Here is a 22911-nt window from a genome sequence, read left to right as displayed (position 1 = left end):
TATCTAGGTAATATGGTGGCAAATCAGAATGTTTTTCACAAGGACTATTCATTTTACATTAAAGTGGTCTCTTCATGGCTATAGGGCTTAAAATGTCCCCTGATTTATGTGTGTATATACCTTTAAGTACTGTATATATATATATATCTTTTATAGCTCCATTGTAATTTACTTTACAGTTTTTTCAGCTTATATTGCTAGAAATGTACTACTATACAGGAGACTGCCTCTCTGTTGTGCACAGTTTTGCTTCAGGTCCCTCCCACTTAGGCTACAGGAAGCAAAAGGAGGAGTTAAAGGACAATGATTGGATGTGATTGTCACCCTGCTACTTCAGGCCTCACCTACCTGATTGAGTGGAGACCGTGATGACTTCAGGAGGAGCAAACGTTGCACTGTGCTCCGGGATCAATGTGATCTGATAGGTGGTACCTGATTTTAGGCCACTCACAGCCACACTGGTCTCATCTCCATGCACAATTTTCTGTTGTATCATCCCTGGATCAGAAACGGGAATATACTGCAAAACATAGCGCCCTTCGTCTCCAGGCAGCCTAGTCCAGGTTAGGAGAAATCCGGAGCTTGTGATGTCCCGAGCCTGCAAATTTCTTTTCTGTGTGTGCTCTATAAGAAAAGATCCAAATCATCACATATACTGTAAGATATAGTATAAAAACTCAGAACATAACAAGTAATATATCTCAGCTAAACAATCAAAACTTTTCAAAATTTAAAATATTTCGGAAAGGAGTACATGAGTAAAGGGAGGTCTCAAATGCAAAAAATGAATTTCTTATGCACTCTCTCAGACCAATTATGTCAACAAAACCTGAGCCTGAACTTGTCCCTAAATATCCAATCTCTGAAAAGAGAAACAGTCAAACATCAGAATATTGCCTCCTTCCATAAACCTCAGGATATTGCCTCCTTCTGTAAGCCTCAGGACATTGCCTCCTTCCATAAACCTAAGGAAATTGCCTCCTTCCGTAAGCCTTGGGAAATTGCCTCCTTCCGTAAGCCTCAGGACGTTGCCTCCTTCCGTAAGCCTCAGGACATTGCCTCCTTCCGTAAGCCTCAGGACGTTGCTTCCTTCCGTAAGCCTCAGGACGTTGCCTCCTTCCGTAAGCCTCAGGACGTTGCCTCCTTCCACAAGCCTCGGAAAATTGCCTCCTTCCGTAAGCCTTGGGGAAATTGCCTCCTTCCGTAAGCCTAGGGATATTGCCTCCTTCCGTAAGCCTTAGGACATTGCCTCCTTCCGTAAGCATCAGGACATTGCCTCCTTCTGTAAGCCTCAGGACGTTGCCTCTTTCTGTAAGCCTCGGGAAATTGCCTCCTTCTGTAAGCCTCGGGAAATTACCTCCTTCCATAAGGTTCAGGATATTACCTCCTTCCATAACCTGCAAGACATTGCCTCCTTCCATAAGCCTCAGGACATTTCCTCCTTCCATAAGGTTCAGGATATTACCTCCTTTCATAAACCTCAGGACATTGCCTCCTTCCATTAGCCTCAGGACATTGCCTCCTTCCATAAACCTCAGTAAATTGCTTCCTGTCAAACCCCCTGGATCTGATCTTGATGACTTATCCTATCGGTTAATACGTTATGACCGGACAACACAGGTCACATACCGATACATGAAGCTCTCTCCTGTATCACATCCAAGCCAGATGTGGAGATGATGATGACCCCTGACATCTTCCTTAATTCATGTATATGAGTTAGTTGTATATATTTCAATTTTAAATACATGTAAATACAGGAATGACAGAATATTTTGATACAAAGTTGCTACACTTTTTATGTAGACTGATTATATATTCATCTGAATAAACTACTAGTGTACAGAATATCCCTATGAGATCAATACTAGATGATACTTCACCCCAGTGAACTTACCTATGAGAGTTGACACTTGAATCCTTCCATACTGGACCCCGGACTCTTGGGTAAGGGAGACCTGATAGGTGGTATTGGGGGCTAAGTTACTAATCAATGCCGTATTATCATTCCCAGATAAAGTCTTCTGTAATGTTCCACTTGGATCCGACACAGGGGAGTATTCCACAATATAACGGCCCCAGTCTCCAGGGGCCCTGGACCAGGTCACCAAAAAGCTTGTCGCTGTTACATTAATGGCCTGAAAATTCCTTGGATGCACTTGTTCTAAAAAGAAGATGGGTTATCGTTACTCAGGGAATCTGTAAACTAACACAGGACATGGTATGGGAGGGAGACTATAAATCAGGATAGGTGCCTCAAGAAAAAAAGGGGAGCCTGTATCTAGGTAATATGGATGCAAACCAGAATGTTTTTTACATTTAGTGGTCTCTTTATGGCCATAGGGCTTAAAATCTCCCCTGATTTATGTGTACAGTATATATACCTTTATGTACTGTATTACTGTATATATACCTTTTTATAGCTCCATTGTAATTCACTTTACAGTTTTATCAGATTATATTGCTAGAAATGTACTACTATACAGGAGACTGCCTCTCTGTTGTGCACAGCTTTGCTTCAGATCCCTCCCACTTAGTCTACAGGAAGCAAAAGGAGGAGTTAAAGGACACTGATTGGATGTGATTGTCACCCTGCTACTTCAGGCCTCACCTACCTGATTGAGTGGAGACCATGATGACTTCAGGAGGAGCAAACGTTGCACTGTGCTCCGGGATCAATGTGATCTGATAGGTGGTTCCTGATTTTAGGCCACTCACAGCCACACTGGTCTCATCTCTATGCACAATTTTCTGTTGTATCATCCCTGGATCAGAAACGGGAATATACTGCAAAACATAGCGCCCTTCGTCTCCAGGCAGCCTAGTCCAAGTTAGGAGAAATCCAGAGCTTGTGATGTCCCGAGCCTGCAAATGTCTTTTCTGTGTGTGATCTATAAGAAAAAGATCCACATCATCACATATAAAATATAGTATAAAAATTCAGAACATAACAAGTAATATATCTCAGCTAAACATGACATCACAAATCTTTTTGAAGATAGAGGAGGGAGGGGTTGGGTGTGTGTTGGAGTGGGTGTGCCAGGTGCAGAGTTACAAGTTATCAAAACTTTTAGAAATTAAAAACATTTCGGAGAGGAGTACATGAGGACAGGGAAGTCTCAAAAAATGAATTTCTTAAACTCTCTCTCAGACCAATTATGTCAGCAAAACCTGAGCCTGAACTTGTCCTTAAATATCCAATCTCTGAAAGGAGAAATTGTCATAAACCTCAGGACATTGCCTCCTTCTATAAGTCTCGGGACACTACATCTTTCCATAAGTCTCGGGACATTACCTCCTTCTATAAGTCTCAGGACACTGCCTCCTTCCATAAGTCTCAGGACATTGCCTCCTTCCATAAGCTTCCAAACATTGCCTCCTTCCATAAGCCTTAGGACATTGCTTCCTTCCATAAGCCTCAGGACATTGCCTCCTTCCGTCAGTCTCAGGACATTACCTCCTTCCATAAGCCTCAGGACATTGTGTCCTTCCATAAGCTTCAGAACATTGCCTCCTTCCATAAGCCTCAGGACATTGCCTCCTACCATAAGCCTCAGGACATTGCCTCCTTCCATAAACCTCAGGACATTGCCTCCTTCCATAAGCCTCAGGACATTGTTTCCTTCCATAAGCTTCAGAACATTGCCTCCTTCCATAAGCCTCAGGACATTGCCTCCTACCATAAGCCTCAGGACATTGCCTCCTTCCATAAACCTCAGGACATTGCCTCCTTCCATAAACCTCAGGACATTGCCTCCTCCCATAAAGCCTCAGGACATTGCCTCTTTCTATAAGCCTCAGGACAATGCCTCCTTCCATAAGCCTCAGGAGTCAGGACACTGTCCCTTCCAAAAGCTTCAAGACATTACCTCCTTCCATAACCTCAGGACATTGCCTCCTTCCATAAACCTCAGGACATTGCCTCCTTCCATAAACCTCAGGACATTGCCTCCTTCCATAAACCTCATGACATTGCCTCCTTCCATAAACCTCAGGACATTGCCTCCTTCCGTAAGTCTCATGACATTGCCTCCTCCCATAAAGCCTCAGGACATTGCCTCTTTCTATAAGCCTCAGGACAATGCCTCCTTCCATAAGCCTCAGGACACTGTCCCTTCCAAAAGCTTCAAGACATTACCTCCTTCCATAACCTCAGGACATATTCTGATTTTGCATCTGGTAAACCCAATGTTTCTACTAAATCAACAGCTCATAAAGGGTATATCAGCAAAAGACCCCAATTCTTTATTTTAGGTATCCTTTGTGCATCACCTCTATTAACCAATGCGAATGGCCATTGAGAAGGAACACTTTCCTTTTTGCCAAACTGTGTCCATTATGTATTTTGTGGTTCTCATTGAAGGCACTAAATCAGCAAAAAATGCAGGAAAATTTCACCTCTGAAACTGGCAGAATTGTGATTACAGCTCTTATCTATAATATAGCCTGTAATTTGGCAATAAATGAAGCTGCATTTTGAAGCTCTGCTAAAACTATTTACATTCAGCTACCACTGCAGCTTGTAAGAGTTGATTGATGGTGGTCCCGGGTGGGTGTCAAACCCCCATGGATCTGATATTGATGACCTATGCTATGGGTCAATATGTTGTGACCGGACAACCCTTTCAAAAATGGTGCCCTAATCTTTAGATATCAGTGTTGATCCAGGGACCCGATAGCTTCACATTCGGCTTAGATACCACACAAGTGAGAGCATCAGTGTCGGCACATTACCAGTACGGCATGTAAAGGGGGCTGGCTGACTGCTCATTGCAAGACATGAGCTAGACAGCTTCGCTCAATATGCATCAGCTAAGAAAGAGGGGGTCTGGCTTAGATTCTGAAATGAGCAGTCAGCCAGCCCCCTTCACATACAACACAGGTCACATACCAATACATGAAGCTCTCTCCTGTATCACATCTAAGCCAGATGTGGAGATGTTGATGACCCCTGACATGTTCCTTAATTCATGTATATGAGTAAGTTGTATATATTTCAATGTTAAACACATGTAAATACAGAAATGACAGAACATTTTGTTACAAAGTTGCTCCACTTTTTATGTAAACTAATTATATATTCAGCTGAATAAACTTTTATTACCAGAATATCCCTATGAGATTAATACTGCACGGATACTTCACCCCAGTGAACTTACCTATGAGAGTAGACACTTGAATCCTTCCATACTGGACCCCGGACTCGTGGGTAAGGGAGACCTGGTATGTGGTATTGGGGGCTAAGTTACTAATCAACGCCGTATTATCATTCCCAGATAAAGTCTTCTGTAATGTTCCACTTGGATCCGACACAGGAGAGTATTCCACAATGTAATGGCCCCAGTCTCCAGGGGCCCTGGACCAGGTCACCAAAAAACTTGTCGCTGTTACATTATTCACGTGAAAATTCCTTGGATGCACTTGTTCTAAAAAGAAAATGTGATTATCATTACTCAGGGAATCTGTGTAAATTAACACAGGACATGGTGTGGGAGTGAGACCATATATCAGGATAGGGGCCTCAAGAAAAAAAGGGGAGCCTGTATCTAGCTAATATGGGTGCAAACCAGAATGTTTTTTTTACAAGGAATATTCATTTTACATTAAAGTGGTCTCTGTGGCTTGTAGAGGGCTTCATTGGAAAAACAGGGCAGGGCTTTAAACGTCCCCTGATTTATGTGTATATATACCTTTAAGTACTGTATATATACCTTTTTATAGCTCCATTGTAATTTGTTTTACAGTTTTTCAGATTATATTGCTGCAAATGTACTACTATACAGGAGACTGCCTCTCTGTTGTGCACAGCTTTGCTTCAGATCCCTCCCACTTAGGCTACAGGATGCAAAAGGAGGAGTTAAAGGACACTGATTGGATGTGATTGTCACCCTGCTACTTCAGGCCTCACCTACCTGATTGAGTGGAGACCATGATGACTTCAGGAGGAGCAAACGATGCACTGTGCTCCGGGATCAATGTGATCTGATAGGTGGTTCCTGATTTTAGGCCACTCACAGCCACACTGGTCTCATCTCCATGCACAATTTTCTGATGTGTCATCCCTGGATCAGAAACAGGAATATACTGCAAAACATAGCGCCCTTCATCTCCAGGCAGCCTAGTCCAGGTTAGGAGAAATCCAGAGCTTGTGATGTCCCGAGCCTGCAAATTTCTTGTATGTGTGTGATCTATTGGGAAAGAACCAAACCATCACATATAAAATATAGTATAAAAACTCAGAACACAACAAGTAATATATCTCCGCTAAACAATGAAAACGTTTCAAAATTAAAAACATTTCGGAGGGGAGTACATGAGGACAGGGAAGTATCAAATCCAAAAACTGAATTTCTTATGCACTCTCTCTCAGACCAATTATGTCAACAAAACCTGAGCCTGAACTTGTCCCAAAATATTCAATCTCTGAGAGAAGAAATTGTCATAAACCTAAGGACATTGCCTCCTTACATAAGTCTCAGGACACTGCCTTCTTCCATAAGTCTCAGGACATTGCCTCCTTCCATAAACCTCAGGAAATTGTCTCCGTCCATAAGTCTCAGGATGTTGCTTCCTTCCATAAGCCTCAGAACATTGCCTCCTTCCATAAGCTTCAGAACATTGCCCCCTTCCATAAGCCTCAGGACGTTGCCTCCTACCATAAGCCTCAGGACATTGCCTTATTCCATAAGTCTCAAACACTGCCTTCTTCCATAAGTCTCAGGACATTGCCTCCTTCCATAAGTCTCGGGACATTGCCTCCTTCCATAAGTCTCAGGATGTTGCCTCCTTCAATAAGTCTCAGGACATTGCCTCCTTCCATAAGTCTGGGGACATTGTCTCCTTTGATAAACCTCAAGACATTACCTCCTTCCATAAGCATCAGGACATGGCCTCCTTCCATAAGTCTCAGGATGTTGCCTCCTTCAATAAGTCTCAGGACATTGCCTCCTTCCATAAGTCTGGGGACATTGTCTCCTTTGATAAACCTCAAGACATTACCTCCTTCCATAAGCCTCAGGACATTGCATCCTTCCATAAGCCTCAGGATATTGCCTACTTCCATAAGTCTCAGGACGTTGCCTCCTTCCATAAGTCTTAGGACATTGTCTCCTTCCATAAGCCTCAGGACATTGCCTCCTTCCATAAGCCTCAAGATATTGCCTCCTCTTGTAAGTCTCAGGACATTGTGTCCTTCCATAAGCCTTAGGACATTGCCTCCTTCCATAAGCCTCAGGATATTGCCTCCTTCCATAAGCCTCAGGACATTGCCTCCTTCCATAAGTCTCAGGACATTGCCTCCTTCCATAAGTCTCAGGACATTGTCTCCTTTCATAAAGCTCAAGACATTGCCTCCTTCCATAAGTCTCAGGATATTGCCTCCTTCCATAAGTCTCAGGACATTGTCTCCTTCCATAAGTCTCAGGGCATTGCTTCCTTCCATAAGTCTCAGGGCATTGCTTCCTTCCATAAGCCTCAGGGCATTGCTTCCTTCCATAACCCTCAGGGCATTGCTTCCTTCCATAACCCTCTGGGCATTGCTTCCTTCCATAAGCCTCAGGGCATTGCTTCCTTCCTTAAGCCTCAGGACATTGCTTCCTTCCTTTAGCCTCAGGACATATTCTGATTTTGCATTTGTTAAATCCAATGTTTTCTACTAAATCAATAGTTCATAAAGGGCATCTCAGCAAAAGACCCCAATTCTTTATTTCAGGTGTCCTTTGTGCATCACCTCTATTAACCAACACCAATGACCCTTGAGAAGGAACACTTTCCTTTTTGCCAAACTGTGTCCATTATGTATTTTATGGTTTTCATTGAAGGCACTAAATCAGCAAAAAATGCTGGAAAATTTCACCTCTGAAACTGGCAGAATTGTGATTACAGCTCTGGTCTATAATATAGCCTGTAATTTGACATTAAATGGGTTGTATAGCAGGAAAAAAAATCTACAGCGCGGCTGCTACACATTAAATGGAGCTGCGTTTTGCAGCTCTGTTAAAACTATTTACATTCAGCTACCACTGCAGCTTGTAAGAGTTGATTGATGGTGGTCCCGGGTGGGTGTCAAACCCCCATGGATCTGATATTGATGACCTATGCTATGGGTCAATATGTTGTGACCGGACAACCCTTTCAAAAATGGTGCCTAATCTTTAGATATCAGTGTTGATCCAGGGACCCGATAGCTTCACATTCGGCTTAGATACCACACAAGTGAGAGCATCAGTGTCGGCACATTACCAGTGTGGCATGTAAAGGGGGCTGGCTGACTGCTCATTGCAAGGCATGAGCTAGCCAGCTTCTCTCACTATGCATCAGCTAAGAAAAAGGGGGTCTGGCTTAGATTCTGAAATGAGCAGCCAGCCCCCTTCACATACAACACAGGTCACATACCGACACATGAAGCTCTCTCCTGTATCACATCCAAGCCAGATGTGGAGATGCCAATGACCCCTGACATCTTCCTTAATTCATGTATATGAGTAAGCTGTATATATTTCAATTTTAAATACATGTAAATACAGAAATGACAGAACATTTTGTTACAGAGTTGTTCCACTTTATATGTAGACCGTTTACATATTCAGCTGTATAAACTTTTAGTATTCAGAATATCCCTATAAGATCAAGACTAGACTCAAACGTCACCCCAGTGAACTTACCGATGAGAGTAGACACTTGAATCCTTCCAGACTGGACCCCGGACTCGTGGGTAAGGGAGACCTGGTAGGTGGTATTGGGGGCTAAGTTACTAATCAACGCCGTATTATCATCCCCAGATAAAGTCTTCTGTAATGTTCCACTTGGATCCGACACAGGAGAGTATTCCACAATGTAACGGCCCCAGTCTCCAGGGGTCCTGGACCAGGTCACCGAAAAACTTGTCGCTGTTACATTAATCACGTGAAAATTCCTTGGATGTACTTGTTCTAAAAAGAAGATGGGTTATCGTTACTCGGGGAATCTGTGTAAACTAACACAGGACATGGTATGGGAGTAAGACCATAAATCAGGATAGAGGCCTCAAGAAAAAAAGGGGAGCCTGTATCTAGGTAATATGGGGGCAAACCAAAATGTTTTTCACAAGGACTATTCATTTTTCATTAAAGTGGTCTCTTTATGGCTATAGGGCTTAAAATGTCCCCTGATGTATGTGTATATATACCTTTACGTACTGTATATATACCTTTTTATAGCTCCATTGTAATTTATTTTACAGTTTTTAGTTTTTTCAGCTTATATTGCTAGAAATGTACTACTATACAGGAGACTGCCTCTCTGTTGTGCACAGCTTTGCTTCAGATCCATCCCACTTAGGCTACAGGAAGCAAAAGGAGGAGTTAAAGGACACTGATTGGATGTGATAGTCACCCTGCTACTTCAGGCCTCACCTACCTGATTGAGTGGAGACCATGATGACTTCAGGAGGAGCAAACATTGCACTGTGCTCCGGGATCAATGTGATCTGATAGGTGGTACCTGATTTTAGGCCACTCACAGCCACACTGGTCTCATCTCCATGCACAATTTTCTGTTGTATCATCCCTGGATCAGAAACGGGAATATACTGCAAAACATAGCGCCCTTTGTCTCCAGGCAGCCTAGTCCAGGTTAGGAGAAATCCAGAGCTTGTGATGTCCCGAGCCTGCAAATTTCTTGTATGTGTGTGATCTAGTGGGAAAAAAACAAATCGTCACATATAAAATTAGATTATAAAAACTCATATAACATGACAAGTAAAATATCTCAGCTAAACAAGCAAAACTATTCAAAATTAAACAACATTTTCAGTGGGGAGTACATGAGGACAGGGAGGTCCTAAAACACAAATTTTATTTTCCAATGCACTCTGTCAGACCAATTATGTCAACACAACATGAGCCTGAACATGTCCCTAAACATCCAATCTCTGAAATGAGAGATTGTCATAAGCTCTGGGACATTACCTCCTTCCATAAGGAAGACGTTGCCTCCTTCCACAAGCCTCAAGACGTTGCCTCCTTCCATAAGCCTCATGACATTGCCTCCTACCATAAGCCTCATGACATTGCCTCCTTCCATAAGCCTCATGACATTGCCTCCTTCCATAAGCCTCATGACATTGCCTCCTTCCATAAGCCTCATGACATTGCCTCCTTCCATAAGCCTCATGACATTGCCTCCTTCCATAAGCTTCGTGGCATTGCCTCCTTCCATAAACCTCATGACATTGCCTCATTCCATAAGCCTCATGACATTGCCTCCTTCCATAAGCCTCATGACATTGCCTCCTTCCATAAGCTTCGTGGCATTGCCTCCTTCCATAAACCTCATGACATTGCCTCATTCCATAAGCCTCATGACATTGCCTCCTTCCATAAGCCTCATGACATTGCCTCCTTCCATAAGCCTCATGACATTGCCTCCTTCCATAAGCCTCATGACATTGCCTCCTTCCATAAGCTTCGTGGCATTGCCTCCTTCCATAAACCTCATGACATTGCCTCATTCCATAAGCCTCATGACATTGCCTCCTTCCATAAGCCTCATGACATTGCCTCCTTCCATAAGCTTCGTGGCATTGCCTCCTTCCATAAACCTCATGACATTGCCTCATTCCATAAACCTCAGGACATTGCCTCCTAACATAAGCCTCATGGCATTGCGTCCTTTCATAAGCCTCATAGTATTGCCTCCTTCCATAAACCTCATGACATTGTCTCCTTCCATAAACCTCAGGACATTGCCTACTTCCATAAGACTCAGAACATTGCCTCCTTCCTTAAGCCTCATGACATTGCCTCCTTCCATAAGCCTCAGGACATTACCTCCTTCCATATGGCCCAGAACATAAGTCTATTGAGATCAATTTCACAAGTTTGCTGTTGCTTGGTATGATTATATGGATGAGAGCCATCCATTATCTTGAAATACACTTACATAGGGTTTCCCAAGCATTCTAATGCCTTTACCAATGGTTGGATCAGCAGTTTCTAGGGCATTCCTTGTCATTGTGTGCTGTATTTTTTCAGGCTCTTATTAATAATGATAGAGAAAAGACGTCCTACCTGGTAGAGTGGAGACCGGGAGCGTCTGTGATTGTAAAGCCTCCAGTTTGGATTCAGGAATGAACGTGACCAGGTAGGTAGTGTTTGGTATTAGCCCACTGACCATTGCACTGGTCTGGTCTCCATACAAAGTCTTCCTTGTCTTTCTCCTTGGATAAGACAGTAAAGCATAATCCAGAAAGTAACGTCCCATATCACCTATCAACCTGGACCAGGAGGCATTAAAACTGGTGGATGTGATGCCTAGAATTTGTAGATTTCTTTCTTGGATATAATCTGTAGAACAAAGGTTAGAAATAAAGAGATTAGTGTGATAGATTGTGATCGGCTGGTTGGCTTGGAGAGATTAGTAGGATTACCAGGGCCTGCTACAGGTTTATGTGGGTTCTTAACCAACAGCGTCCCATTGGGCCCCTCAGTGCTATCGATTTTCCTTCTTCACTTTCCAAGAGCTATAACTTTTTTTTAATTTTAAGTCAATAGAGGGTTTGTTGTTTTAGTGGCGGTAATTTTTATAATTACTATTTTGGAATCTATACAACTTTCTGATCTCTTTTTATTTCATTTTTGGGAGGTGAAGTTACCATAAAGCTAACTCTGCCATTAATTTTTTGGGGGGAGGGTGCAAAGTCCAAGGTTGAACTAAGAATATTTCCCACAGATAACACAACCTAAAGGGTTCTCTCCTTGTGGAAAGTCTCATTTAACAACAACATACTCTACTATAATGGCACAAAGGAGAACAGCAATAGTAATAGTGAAGCAGAAGACACACCTGGGAGCGTGGACACTTGGATTGTTTCGGGCTGCATATTGGGGTCACTGGAGTCAGGTAGGAGTGTGACCTGGTAGGTGGCATTTGGGGTTAAAGTACTAAGGACCACACTAGTCTCCTCCACCGATGTCATCTTCTGTAGCTTGCTTTTTGGGTCAGACAGCGATGAATACTCCACGACATACACCCCTGTATCCCCAGATAACTTTGTCCAACTCAACACAAATCCTGTAGTTGTTATATCCAGGGCTTCCAGGTTCCTCTCTTCTTTCACCTCTAAAATAAGAAAAATTTCTTATATATGTTGCAAATCCAAAGCTTTCTACTAAATTAATAACTTACAGAGGTCGTCTCAGCCAAAGACCCCAATTATTTATGTCAGGTGTCCCATGCTCATCACTGCTATTAACCAAAGTGAATAACCCATGAGAAAGAAGATCTTCCACTCTGGCAAACTGTCCTTTATGTATTCAATGGGTGTCATTAATAATGGTTAATATAGGAAAACACTCCAATTGCGTCACAGTTACCAATGAGGCACCACAGGGGTCAGTATTGGGCCCTCTCAATTTTAATATTTTTAATAATTACATTGCTGGGGGTTTATGGTGTAGAAACAACATTGAGGAGGATAACTTAACACCTTAAAAAGCCAGGAATTTTTCATTTTTGCTCTTTCATCTTTTCTTTCCTTTCCATGAGCTATAAGTTTTTTATTTTTCCATCAACATAGTTGTATCAGGGCTTGTTTATTTCAAGGATGAGTTTTATATTTGAATGACACCATTCATTTTATTTTGTATTGTATTTGTATTGAAATATGGGAAAACAAATCCGAGTGGGGTGAAATAAACCAACTACTTAATTATTTTCTTACTGTACGAGCAGTGAGACTATGGATTCTTTATGGTACGAGCAGTGAGACTGTGGTTTCTTTACTGTACGAAGAGTAAGATTATGGATTATTTAGTGTATGTGCAGTGAGACTATGGACTTCTCTGCCACATCATGTTCAATGGTCTATTAATTTTCCCCTAATATGAGACAATAGACTGTAATGCAGGCGTCCCTGCATGATTTTTCCCTGCTTCTGGCAGAGACACCGACATGCTCATCACCTCCACCGCCCAGCTGTGTGTCCTCTGCTGTGGTTCCTGGATCTGCACAAGCAGTGCAGGTCTCCTTACGGTGCACTTAGGGTGCACGCTCCAAGTTTCTTAAAGGGGTAGCATGTGCACTCCTGATGTGTCTGAACCCAATGGCTGGGAGGCACTAGAGTATTTAAGGCACCTTCCCCTGTAGGGAGGTGCCTGCACAACATCTGTGTTTAGTCTGCAACCTGCTAAGCCATTTTCAGGTCTCTGTTCCAGTACTGTTGTCCAGTACTCGGCTAGCCTGAACCTGAACCTGAAACCGCATTATCGGTCCCCAAACCTGAAACCGCTCTGCGGTACCTGAACCTGAATCCACCATGTCGGTCCCTGAACCCTCTCTATGGTACCTGAACCTGAAAATGCTCTGTCGGTACCTGAACCTGTCCTTTCTGTTTGTGAACCTGAATTCCTGAACCTCTTCCTCCTGAACCTGTCCTGTCTGTACCTGAACCTGAATTCGTCCTGTCTGTTCCTGAACCTGAATTCCTGAACCTGTTCCTCCTGAACCTGTCCTGTCTGTACCTGAACCTGAATCCATCCTGTCTGTTCCTGAACCTGAATTCCTGAACCAGAGCCCATCAAGTCTGAACTAACACCTGAACCTGTTAAGTGTTCCAGAACCTACACTGTCTGAACCAGCACCAGTATCCATCCTATCAAGTGTTCCAGGATCCGCACTGTCCGAACCAACACTAGTGTCCGTCATGTCAAGTGTTCCAGGATCCGCATCGTCTGAACCAGCATCAGCATCCGGTCCTGCCTTGCACTCCGAGTCCGTACCTGTATTTCTGATATTTGGGGTCAGCTTCTGCAGTCCTGGGGACTGCCTAGGAGTGGTACCTGGTGGCCACCTACAGCTTAAGCCTGACTTTACCATCAGGAGCTCCAGTGAACATCAGGTAGCTGCCTAGCCATGCCCCTCCAGAGTAAGCCCGCCCTGTGGCATGGTGGGTCCACAACCCACCCACTTGTCAAACTTTCATCAGTACTGTAGATTATAGGTTGGACTTGATGGATCTGTGTCTTTCTTCAGGCATATTATCTACGTTTGTACTTCGCACATGCAATATTACATTATTTTGTACATTTTTAATTCCTTACCACAATAATTTTACCTTGCAGAGTCGAGACTTTTATCGTTTGAGGCTGGAGATACTCAACATTCGACTCGGGGTACAGTGTGACCTCATATGTGGTATTTGCCGTTAAACCTGTAATCTCTAAACTTGTTTGATCCCCCTGCAGAGTGCGCCGTATCTTCTTTGAATCTGCTACTGGTGCGTATTCCAAAACATAATGGCCAATCTCTTTAGATAGTAACCTGGGCCAGGTCAGCAGAAAGCTTGTTGTTGTTATATTCAGTGCGTGAAGTCTCTTTGCTTTAATCAGTTCTGTATGTGTTGAGAAGAAAATGATAAAATCATATAATGTACATATATAGAATCCTATTTAAAAATGTTATAAAAAATAATAACAAATGTTTATTTTTTTTGGGGTGTTATATAAAGTACTGTAGATTTTTCTATGGCCGCAGTACTTAAAAGTAAACACTAGATGGCAGCATTATTCAATATTCTGTTTCTGTAAACTTTTTCCTAATTAGGAAAACAAAGTTTTTCTTTCTGACTTTCTGCAAAACTCTATACATCATAAAAGTGGGTTTACATTTTTTTTTACAAATAAAATTGATTTTTTTAAAAAGAATATTAATTACCTAGAGCTTTTCTTTCATATTTTATATTAGTGCCACTTACTTTGACACAGTTTAATATACTGACTATAACATTCTTAGAAAGTAAAACTGGTGTATGATAATAATAATACTAATACTAATAACAACAACTAATATTATTTTATTTTCATTATCTTATTTATCCTTTTGTTAAAGGACATTTTTTCTTATTAACTAAACTTAATTTGTCTCTTAGATCCAGACATTTTTTTTTTCCAGTGTTTTATTGTCTCCACAATACCTTGTTTTTTGCAGGATGAGTTGTATTTGTCAGTGGCACCATTTTAGTGCACATATAACATAATACCTAACTTTTAATAACTCTTTATGGGAAAGGTTGTTGTTTTGAAAAATGTTATGTTTTTAATTTGCTAAACAAATAAAGTATCGCCTTTATTTTGCGGATCAGCGCAATTATAGTGATATCAAACGTATATAGTTTTATTTAAAATTTTATTATTTTTTGTATAAAAAATACTGTGCAAAAAAATAGCATTTTCCTTATTCAGAGAGACCAAATTTTAACAAGTTTCCATCAACTGAGCTATAGGAGGGTTACTTTTTTTGTGTGATATGATGCAGTTTTCATTTGTCCCATTTTTGGGTACATATGAATTTTTAAATCACTTTTTATACACTTTTTGGAAGTTGAAATGCACAAAAATGGAACAATGTATTTTTTTAAACACTGTTCACCATTCTGCACAGTTGCAACGCTATTTATTCTTATGCAGGTCAATATAATAAGGAAAATACTAAATATGTTTTTTTTCTACATTTCATAAAAAAAGCACTTTAAAAATTATTTTATTGAGACCCATAACTTTTAATTTTATTCTATGGACAAATTTTTGCTAGCCCCCCCTTCCCCATCAAGCTGTAATTTTCAGTGGCATTTTGTTCAAATTTTCTTCTATTTTTTTATAATTTTAGATCAACCAAAATCAACAATTCTAGAATTGTTTTTGTATTATATTTGCTAGAAAAATTAGTATATACCATGGGTCAATATGATTATGTTAATATCCAATTAGTAACTTATTTTTACATTTTACTACTTTTGCTCAAGAAAATAACTTTATAAAAAAATAAATTATTTATTTCTGTCATCATATTCTTAGACGCATACCTTTTTCATTTTTTCGGAGCTTTAGAAGGGTTTGCTTTTTTGTTTCCCAAGGTGGGTTTTATTGGTATTGTTTTTTTGGAACATATATGACTTTTTTTTATCATTTTTTATGTCATTTGTGCATGGAAGGATAAAAAAAAGTCAATTGTGGCATAGTTTTTTGTATTTTTGTGGGGCTTTTCATCTGATTATACACTGCAATACTTATGTAGTGCAGTGCATTATGTAGATTGTCAGTGCTGTTTGTTGAGTGACCTGTGAAGATCTTTCCTAGGTTCACATCTGACTGGCAAAACTTACAGAGTAAAGTACCAGAGTATTAAATTGGCCTCAGTTGGTTTTATATATCCCAGAAAAGCCAATGTTTCTCTTTAGCTAATAGCCACGGTAAGTTCTGACATTTTGGATGCCACCTTTGCATTAGCTTTTCAGCCCCTGATGGTAAAATAAAAGTCACTTTGGTTTTAAATTGTAAAATGATTGACAAAATAAAAGCTGATCATCATTTTCCGGGACGAAAAGGGGACATCAAATATGGCTGCACTTCTCAATATCAATTTTTCAAAATGGCCACTGAAGCAAAACAGAAAAATGGCAATATATCCATAAATAAAACAAATGTATCAAAATGTGGCTTTTGCTCTACCTTCTGAGTACCTTTTAAATGACCATGTTTATACTTTGGATGAGATCCATACATTAAGCAGAGTTCTTTGTTTGATGCTCTTAAAGGGGATTCTTCATTGGCTTTTTACATTTAAACTGAGCACCTCCTCCCATCGTCACTACTCCGCTGATTCTGGAACAGTTTTTCTTTTTCTTCTGTGCCTCTCTGTTCCAAAGATATTTCCCGTTAATAAAGAAGCAAATTTTCTCTTCAACCACGTGGGAGTATACCACAGGGGGCATTTGCATTTTTCTCCTCTGATGCTGGCCAATCAGAACACAGCCACGCCCACAGAGGAGTTCTGTGATGTATGTCCAGTTGGTTGAAGGGAAAATTTGCACCTTTATCACCGGTGGCGTAACTTTGGAACAGAGGGGCACAGAAGAAAAAGAAAAACTGTTCCAGAATCAGCGGAGTGTTGGCAATTGAAGGACGGACTCATTTTAAATTAAACAAATTCAATGAAAAGTCCCCCTTAAAAGGCAGAATTTTAGCAGTTAGTAAACGTGTAATTAACATATTCTACTATGTCAAGAAAATATTCAGCATGAGTTTGAAAGTGACATCCAAGGAAGAAATGCATCAAATTTTAAAGGTGCTACCCCATGATTGGTCAAACAATTGGAGTGGCCATTGGGGTTGACTATGTACAGAAGGAAAGCTGCTCCCGAAATACAGTACAATGCATGTGAAATCTAATTCTAATTAGTCACTGAGCAAAATCCATTTGCTAAATTAAATTAATGATAGTGAAGGATATAGAGCCGAAGAGTTGAACCCCTGCCCACAACATGCAGAGAGAGGTGAGACCTGACTATGACTTTCCTAGTTTCTGTGACTCAGAAGTGACAGTGTTTAGCCGGATTTAGATCTCGCTGTGTCATAGACATCTCAGCGCCAGCCAATGTTACAAAAACCTGATATGTGTCTCGTCACCACAGGCGTATCTTACTCAGGTCTAAAGATAAAAATTGCTGCTGTGTCATAATTTACATCCAACAATGTAAGAGACACCTACCGTAAATAAATACGAAGGAGAAAAACCCCATAGTAAAAAGTAACCAAAATACAAAACTAATACTGACTTATATATATATATATTCACATGTTCTCATTTGGGAGGGGGACAGTAGCTGGATACGTTGGGTGTTGACTTTTCTCCTATGAGAAAAAAGGATTGGACATTTTAAAGGGGTTTTGGGGTGAAGACAAGTCATCACCTAACCATTGTATATGTGATAACTTACTGATTTTTGTAGTCCGACCACTAATATCACCAGTTGAAGAAACCTAGGACACCCTAGTGTTTCATACACCATGTGTGGTAGATCCACCTACCAATAATTGAGTTCCTCAGTTCCTTCGTAATGATGCCTAGATCATCCTTATCCACAAACTTTAGGAATTTCTCATTTGGTTCACTGGCTGCAGCAGATAATTCCCGGAAATTTCCTCGACCAGTTGTAGAAATAATAAATATTGAGACGCCCATGTCCTTGAGGAGCTTCATAGGCCAAGAGATGTCATCAGTGGACAATCCATCAGTCACCCACACCAGAACTTTTGGGACGTCACTCCTAGAGCCAAAGTCTTCTGCATAAAGGTTCTCCTTTACGTAATTAACAGCTTTGCCTGTATTTGTGTCCCCCATGCGTTGTCTTATTTTTTGGATGGCATTTTGGACATCTTTACTGGAACTGTATTGGTTCAAGGGAAATTCCAGTGTAGGGTTGGTGCTGATCTGAACAACACTAGCTTGAACGTCCTGTGGACCAAACTTAAAAGGTTGAAGAAGATCCTCAATGAACTTTTTGACTTTGGAAAACTCATCATAGGTGACACTTCCCGAACTGTCCAGAAGGAAGAAAAGGTCTCCTTCTAAATCCGGGATGACGCTTGGATGATCTGAAAGGGAAAAAAATATATATATTAATTTACAAAAATTGTAAAACCCTTTGAAAAATTATTTTGGGAACTAACCATCTCATAAATTGCTAGCTCAATGGTACATAATAAATCTGTCTATCACAGAACCACTGCCCTTGAAGATGCCTTGGGAGATGGATAATGTATCAAAGATTACTAGTATGTCACAAATATAATGTCTACAGGTGGTGGGTCACCAGAAAATCTAATTGACTAGCTTTATTTATTATTCTTACCCATAAAGTGCGATCATATTCCACAGCGCTTTACAGACCTCAGCGGCTCCATGTCAACAGAGCAGCTCTTCCTCTTCTGGGCTGCTCTGTCAATGGGGCATGTCTGCCGACATCATGCTGATTGATAGCTGGTTAGGCGGTGGGAGTTGGCTGTCAACTGGCATGATGTCGACAGTCACACCCCGTCAACAGAGCAGCCTGGAAGAGGAAGAGCTGCTTTGTTGATGTGACATCAACAGAAGCCGATGAATTGCCGGCAGGAGTGGTCGGTGACCGCTCTGTGCCAGTGGAGTTTGGCTCCGGGCACAACAGGCAGGTGGGAAGCAATTATCTGCCTGTTAGTACTTAGTCCTGGATTAAATGTAAGTGTCCCAAATGTTTTATGTTATAAGAATGCCTGTTGAGGATAGAACCAATTACCAAATCAAGGCCTGGGTCCCCTGGAGGATCTGTCAGTAATGCCTAACCTTTCTTAGGCCAGGATTACATGGTGACTTTCAAGTCACACAACCAAAAAGTTAATGATTTGCTGTCATGAACTATTTTAGAATTTCAATTTGGAGCTACAAAAACAACCAAGTCATGGACGGTTCACAAGTGATTGACATTGTGGGCTATGATGGACAAGGTTTTTGCCACTTGTGTCAAAAAATCCAGAATTTTTGGATTTTGGGCATTAGCTTATACTGCAGTTGGAAATGTCACCAAAACACAACCATGTAGACAATCATTACAAGTGATGAATTAATACAACATTGTTATCTTCATGTCCCTCTGTATCCCTATCTTAATTAATTCCCATCTGCATCGAGAGAAGTTACACCCCTGTCCCAGGTCTGGGCTCTGTTTCCTTCTCCCAGGTCCACTAAACTTTCTTGTGCTTCACGTTGAGTTTTGCAAGAAGCCTGCTATGCTCCCATACGATCATATACCTAGGCCTATATAACGCCTCCCCAGACACCCACCTGGGTCTTGGTATTAAAACTTTTAGTTTGCCCCTACACTATGACCTGCTCAGTACCGGTCTGTGGTCTTTAGGGCCTCTGCTACCATTCTGCAGTTCCCAGTGCCTCTGCTACCTGTATGCAGCCTTCAGGACCTCTGCTGCCTGTCTGCTGCCTTCAGGACCTCTGCTACTTGTATGCGGCCTTCAGGACCTCTGCTGCCTGTCTGTGGCCTTCAGGACCTCAGCTACCTGACTGCAATCTTCACGACCTCTTGTACGTGTTTGCAGTCTTTAGTACCTCTACTACCTGTCTGGGGTTTCAGGACCTCTGCTACCATTTTGCAGTCTATAGGACCTCTGCTCCTTTCCTGCAGTCTCTATTACCTCTGCTACCTGTCTGCAGTCTTCAGGACCTCTGCTACCTGTCTGTGTGTGGTCTCCAGGACCTCTGCTACCTTTCTGTGGGCTTCAGCACCTCTGCTACCTGTCTGCGGTCTTCATGACCTCTGCTACCTGTGGGCGGTCTTCATGACCTCTGCTACCTGCCTGCAGTCTCCAGACCTCTGCTACCTGTGTGCGGTCTTCATGACCTCTGCTACCTGCCTGCGGTCTCCAGACCTCTGCTACTTTTCTGCAGTCTCCAGGACCTCTGCTAGATTGTTTCCGCCATGCCTCAACTGCCTGCTACACTAACGCATGTGTGCCCACCCGTACCTGGGGCTTTGAGGATCCACCTCACCTAGTGATCCTAACAAGTGAGATGTAGCAGGCTCCATGCTCACGGCCCAGTCCCCATGATTGACAGGGCCCTGTCTATGTGTGTGTATAAGGAGAGACTTGTCAGGCTAGGAGAGCGGGTACCGGCCTCGGATTGATCATGAAACACATGGTCTCCTGCTGACTCTTTAAAGTTTTCTAGGAATCGCCATAAAGTTTCAGAGTGCTGCAACATCAGAGCGTATGCAAGAATCTCCTGTCAGAGGAAACATCTGCATCTGAATTCTCTAGATAGCCCAGTCCACGGATGAAGAACCTCAGATTAGCCACGTGCGTGTCTTTTGACAGACATCATTGTAGACATAAATCTCAAGCTCGGAGTCTTACCTCATCCTTCAGCAATTCTCTGCATCATAAAATGTCATGTAAATCGCAAACAACTGCACCTTGACCCCAAAAGAACGACATATTTTCTTACACATCTCTCCTGGATATGGTGGAGGAGGGGCGTCATTCTTTATCATGAATTAAGATGGTTTTTACACCTGAACAAAGTCCTCTCCAATTATATATATATAGTTTATCCACTGTCCTCCATCAGCAAACAACCTACAATCTGGAGTATGTCGGATCCTCCATAATGATTCCATGTCCCTGCATCAATCAATCTGTGCAAGGGAAAAATAGGTGAAAGGTGGAAGTAGGACAACTACGGAACACAGGGTTTGTAGTCTGGAACTATGGAGAAAATTAGGTCTGCAGAGGAGCCGTGTGAAATTCTGTAGGATACTCTTTTCATTGTGACTATTTGCAAAATTGCTCAATTTTTTCAAAGTGTTATTAAAAATTTGCATAATTTTTGATGTTTTAGCTCCAGTTCTGTAAAGTTGATCCTGAGATCCCCCACCAGTCGCTCATACCTAGTGGCCAAGAAGCTCAGCTTATTTTCAGCAAAATGGTGTAAGGGCTCAATAAGTAGTCTAACATTTGGACTTGAGCATCGACTGAGCGCTCCTGACCGTTGGTGACGCTGGTTTGTTAGACAATCCCTACATGTGTTGCGGCTGTCTGTGGATACGAGACATGCAGCCGGGGGGACTTGAGCATTTTTTTTCAAGCATGCAAAAAATACTCAACTAGGACAAGAGCAGGCTCAGATAACACCTTATCCGAGCATGCTCGCTCTTCACTAGGATTGAATCGCTGGTGGTCTCAAGACCGGATCCACTATAACCATCTGTACTGAACAGGGGCTATAACACATGCAAAATTATTGAAAAATTTCTGGTTCGTAGGGATAAGTAAAATGGAGTCGAGGTAATCTGAACGCTTAGGTATTGGCACATGCGGAGCACCAAAGCCTCTACTATTGGGAGTCACGTGGCCATTGCTGCCCCTTCCCGTGAAAGCCAAAATGGGAGCCATATTGGTTGCCACCAGGTTTTGCACAAATAGATGTAGCTAAAAGAGATGAATATACAATTTCAAGGGAACCAGACAGCAGATCCAAGTTGGAGGAGCCACGGGTGGCATGATTCAGAGTCCGGTGGCGTTATTGAAGCCATGTATGGTTTACTCTGGAAGTACTGCAGCATCTCAGCTAAAACATATTTGGTAAAGCCGGTGAGGACCATGTGTCCTACATGACTAATCCCTGTCCTGATCCACATGACTGGCAGGTCCCTCCCTATGTGTGAGTATAAGGAGAGACCTAGGTCAGTCTAGTGGAGCGAGGCAGGGAGAAGCCACCGGGCATCGGACTTGGACTAGTCAACTGAGACACTTTGTCCCCGGCTGGATTTTCAAAGTATTTTTTATCTGAAAAGTCACAACTTTCACAGTAAAACATACAGAACTGCAATAACGCAAATGATGGATGAATCTGTCTGCTAGGAAAAAGGCAGGCGCAAAGCCAAAGTGGGTGCAGTGGTGGTGGATGTCTAGGGTGGACCCCAGAGTGATAAATCACACCTGATGTGTAGAGACCTGTCTCAGATTTTGCATTGGCGCCCGGGAGCCTCTGACTTTTTTTTTAGTATAAAACTTGGCAGGTATATGAGGAGGAAATGCCCTTTGTAAAGTTGAGATTTGTGCTCGATGGTGGCTTCCGCAGCAGACACAGGAAGGCATCTTCATCTCGGCAGTTTAAGGGGGTTAAAAAGAACAAGAGCAAACGCATTCCTAGCCAAAAGTGTGCCAATAAACCCGACACACCCAGGAACTCTGGCAAAAACAGACACATCCTGCCAGGGATTAAAAACAGCCTGGCCTGAAGAGACCTGTGGAAGTGTCAGTCTGGCAGGCAGGTCGGAGCGAGCTGAGGGTTCATTGTCAGCTGTGATCACTGCGGTGTGTAGGGTTACACATCAGGTCTACCTATGACGCTTGCTCTGGTGGAAAGGGATGACCCAGATTATAAAAACACGACCACATTATAAATCTGCAGCATATCAGTCCCATGTGGTCCAACTATTAGCCTCCGCACACACTTGTACTAAGGCCTCATTCAAACGGCCAGAAGCCTTTGTGCCAATACTCTACCTGGCAATGGAGCCGAACGAGTTTTTCAGAGCCAAGGGCA

At 42.1% G+C, this 22911-nt stretch overlaps 1 protein-coding gene across 1 annotated transcript in view; it reads right to left on the bottom strand.

The window, feature by feature from the left end:
- The window catches only part of VWA1 (von Willebrand factor A domain containing 1), a 67346-nt gene that overhangs the window by 12017 nt on the left and 32418 nt on the right, over positions 1-22911 (bottom strand). Inside the window, exons 2-12 of the mRNA XM_077250145.1 lie at positions 17844-18410; positions 14093-14368; positions 11824-12099; positions 11049-11324; positions 9397-9672; positions 8664-8930; positions 5913-6188; positions 5160-5426; positions 2616-2891; positions 1898-2164; positions 349-624 (exon numbers count right to left, since the gene is read on the bottom strand). Of these exons, the coding sequence (XP_077106260.1) occupies positions 349-624; positions 1898-2164; positions 2616-2891; positions 5160-5426; positions 5913-6188; positions 8664-8930; positions 9397-9672; positions 11049-11324; positions 11824-12099; positions 14093-14368; positions 17844-18410 (3300 nt within the window). The remainder of the gene's footprint in view (positions 1-348; positions 625-1897; positions 2165-2615; positions 2892-5159; positions 5427-5912; positions 6189-8663; positions 8931-9396; positions 9673-11048; positions 11325-11823; positions 12100-14092; positions 14369-17843; positions 18411-22911) is intronic.

This window comes from Ranitomeya variabilis, chromosome 4, assembly GCF_051348905.1.
Source record: "Ranitomeya variabilis isolate aRanVar5 chromosome 4, aRanVar5.hap1, whole genome shotgun sequence".
Classification (NCBI taxonomy): domain Eukaryota; kingdom Metazoa; phylum Chordata; class Amphibia; order Anura; family Dendrobatidae; genus Ranitomeya; species Ranitomeya variabilis.
This window is presented reverse-complemented; position numbering and strand designations above follow the sequence as displayed.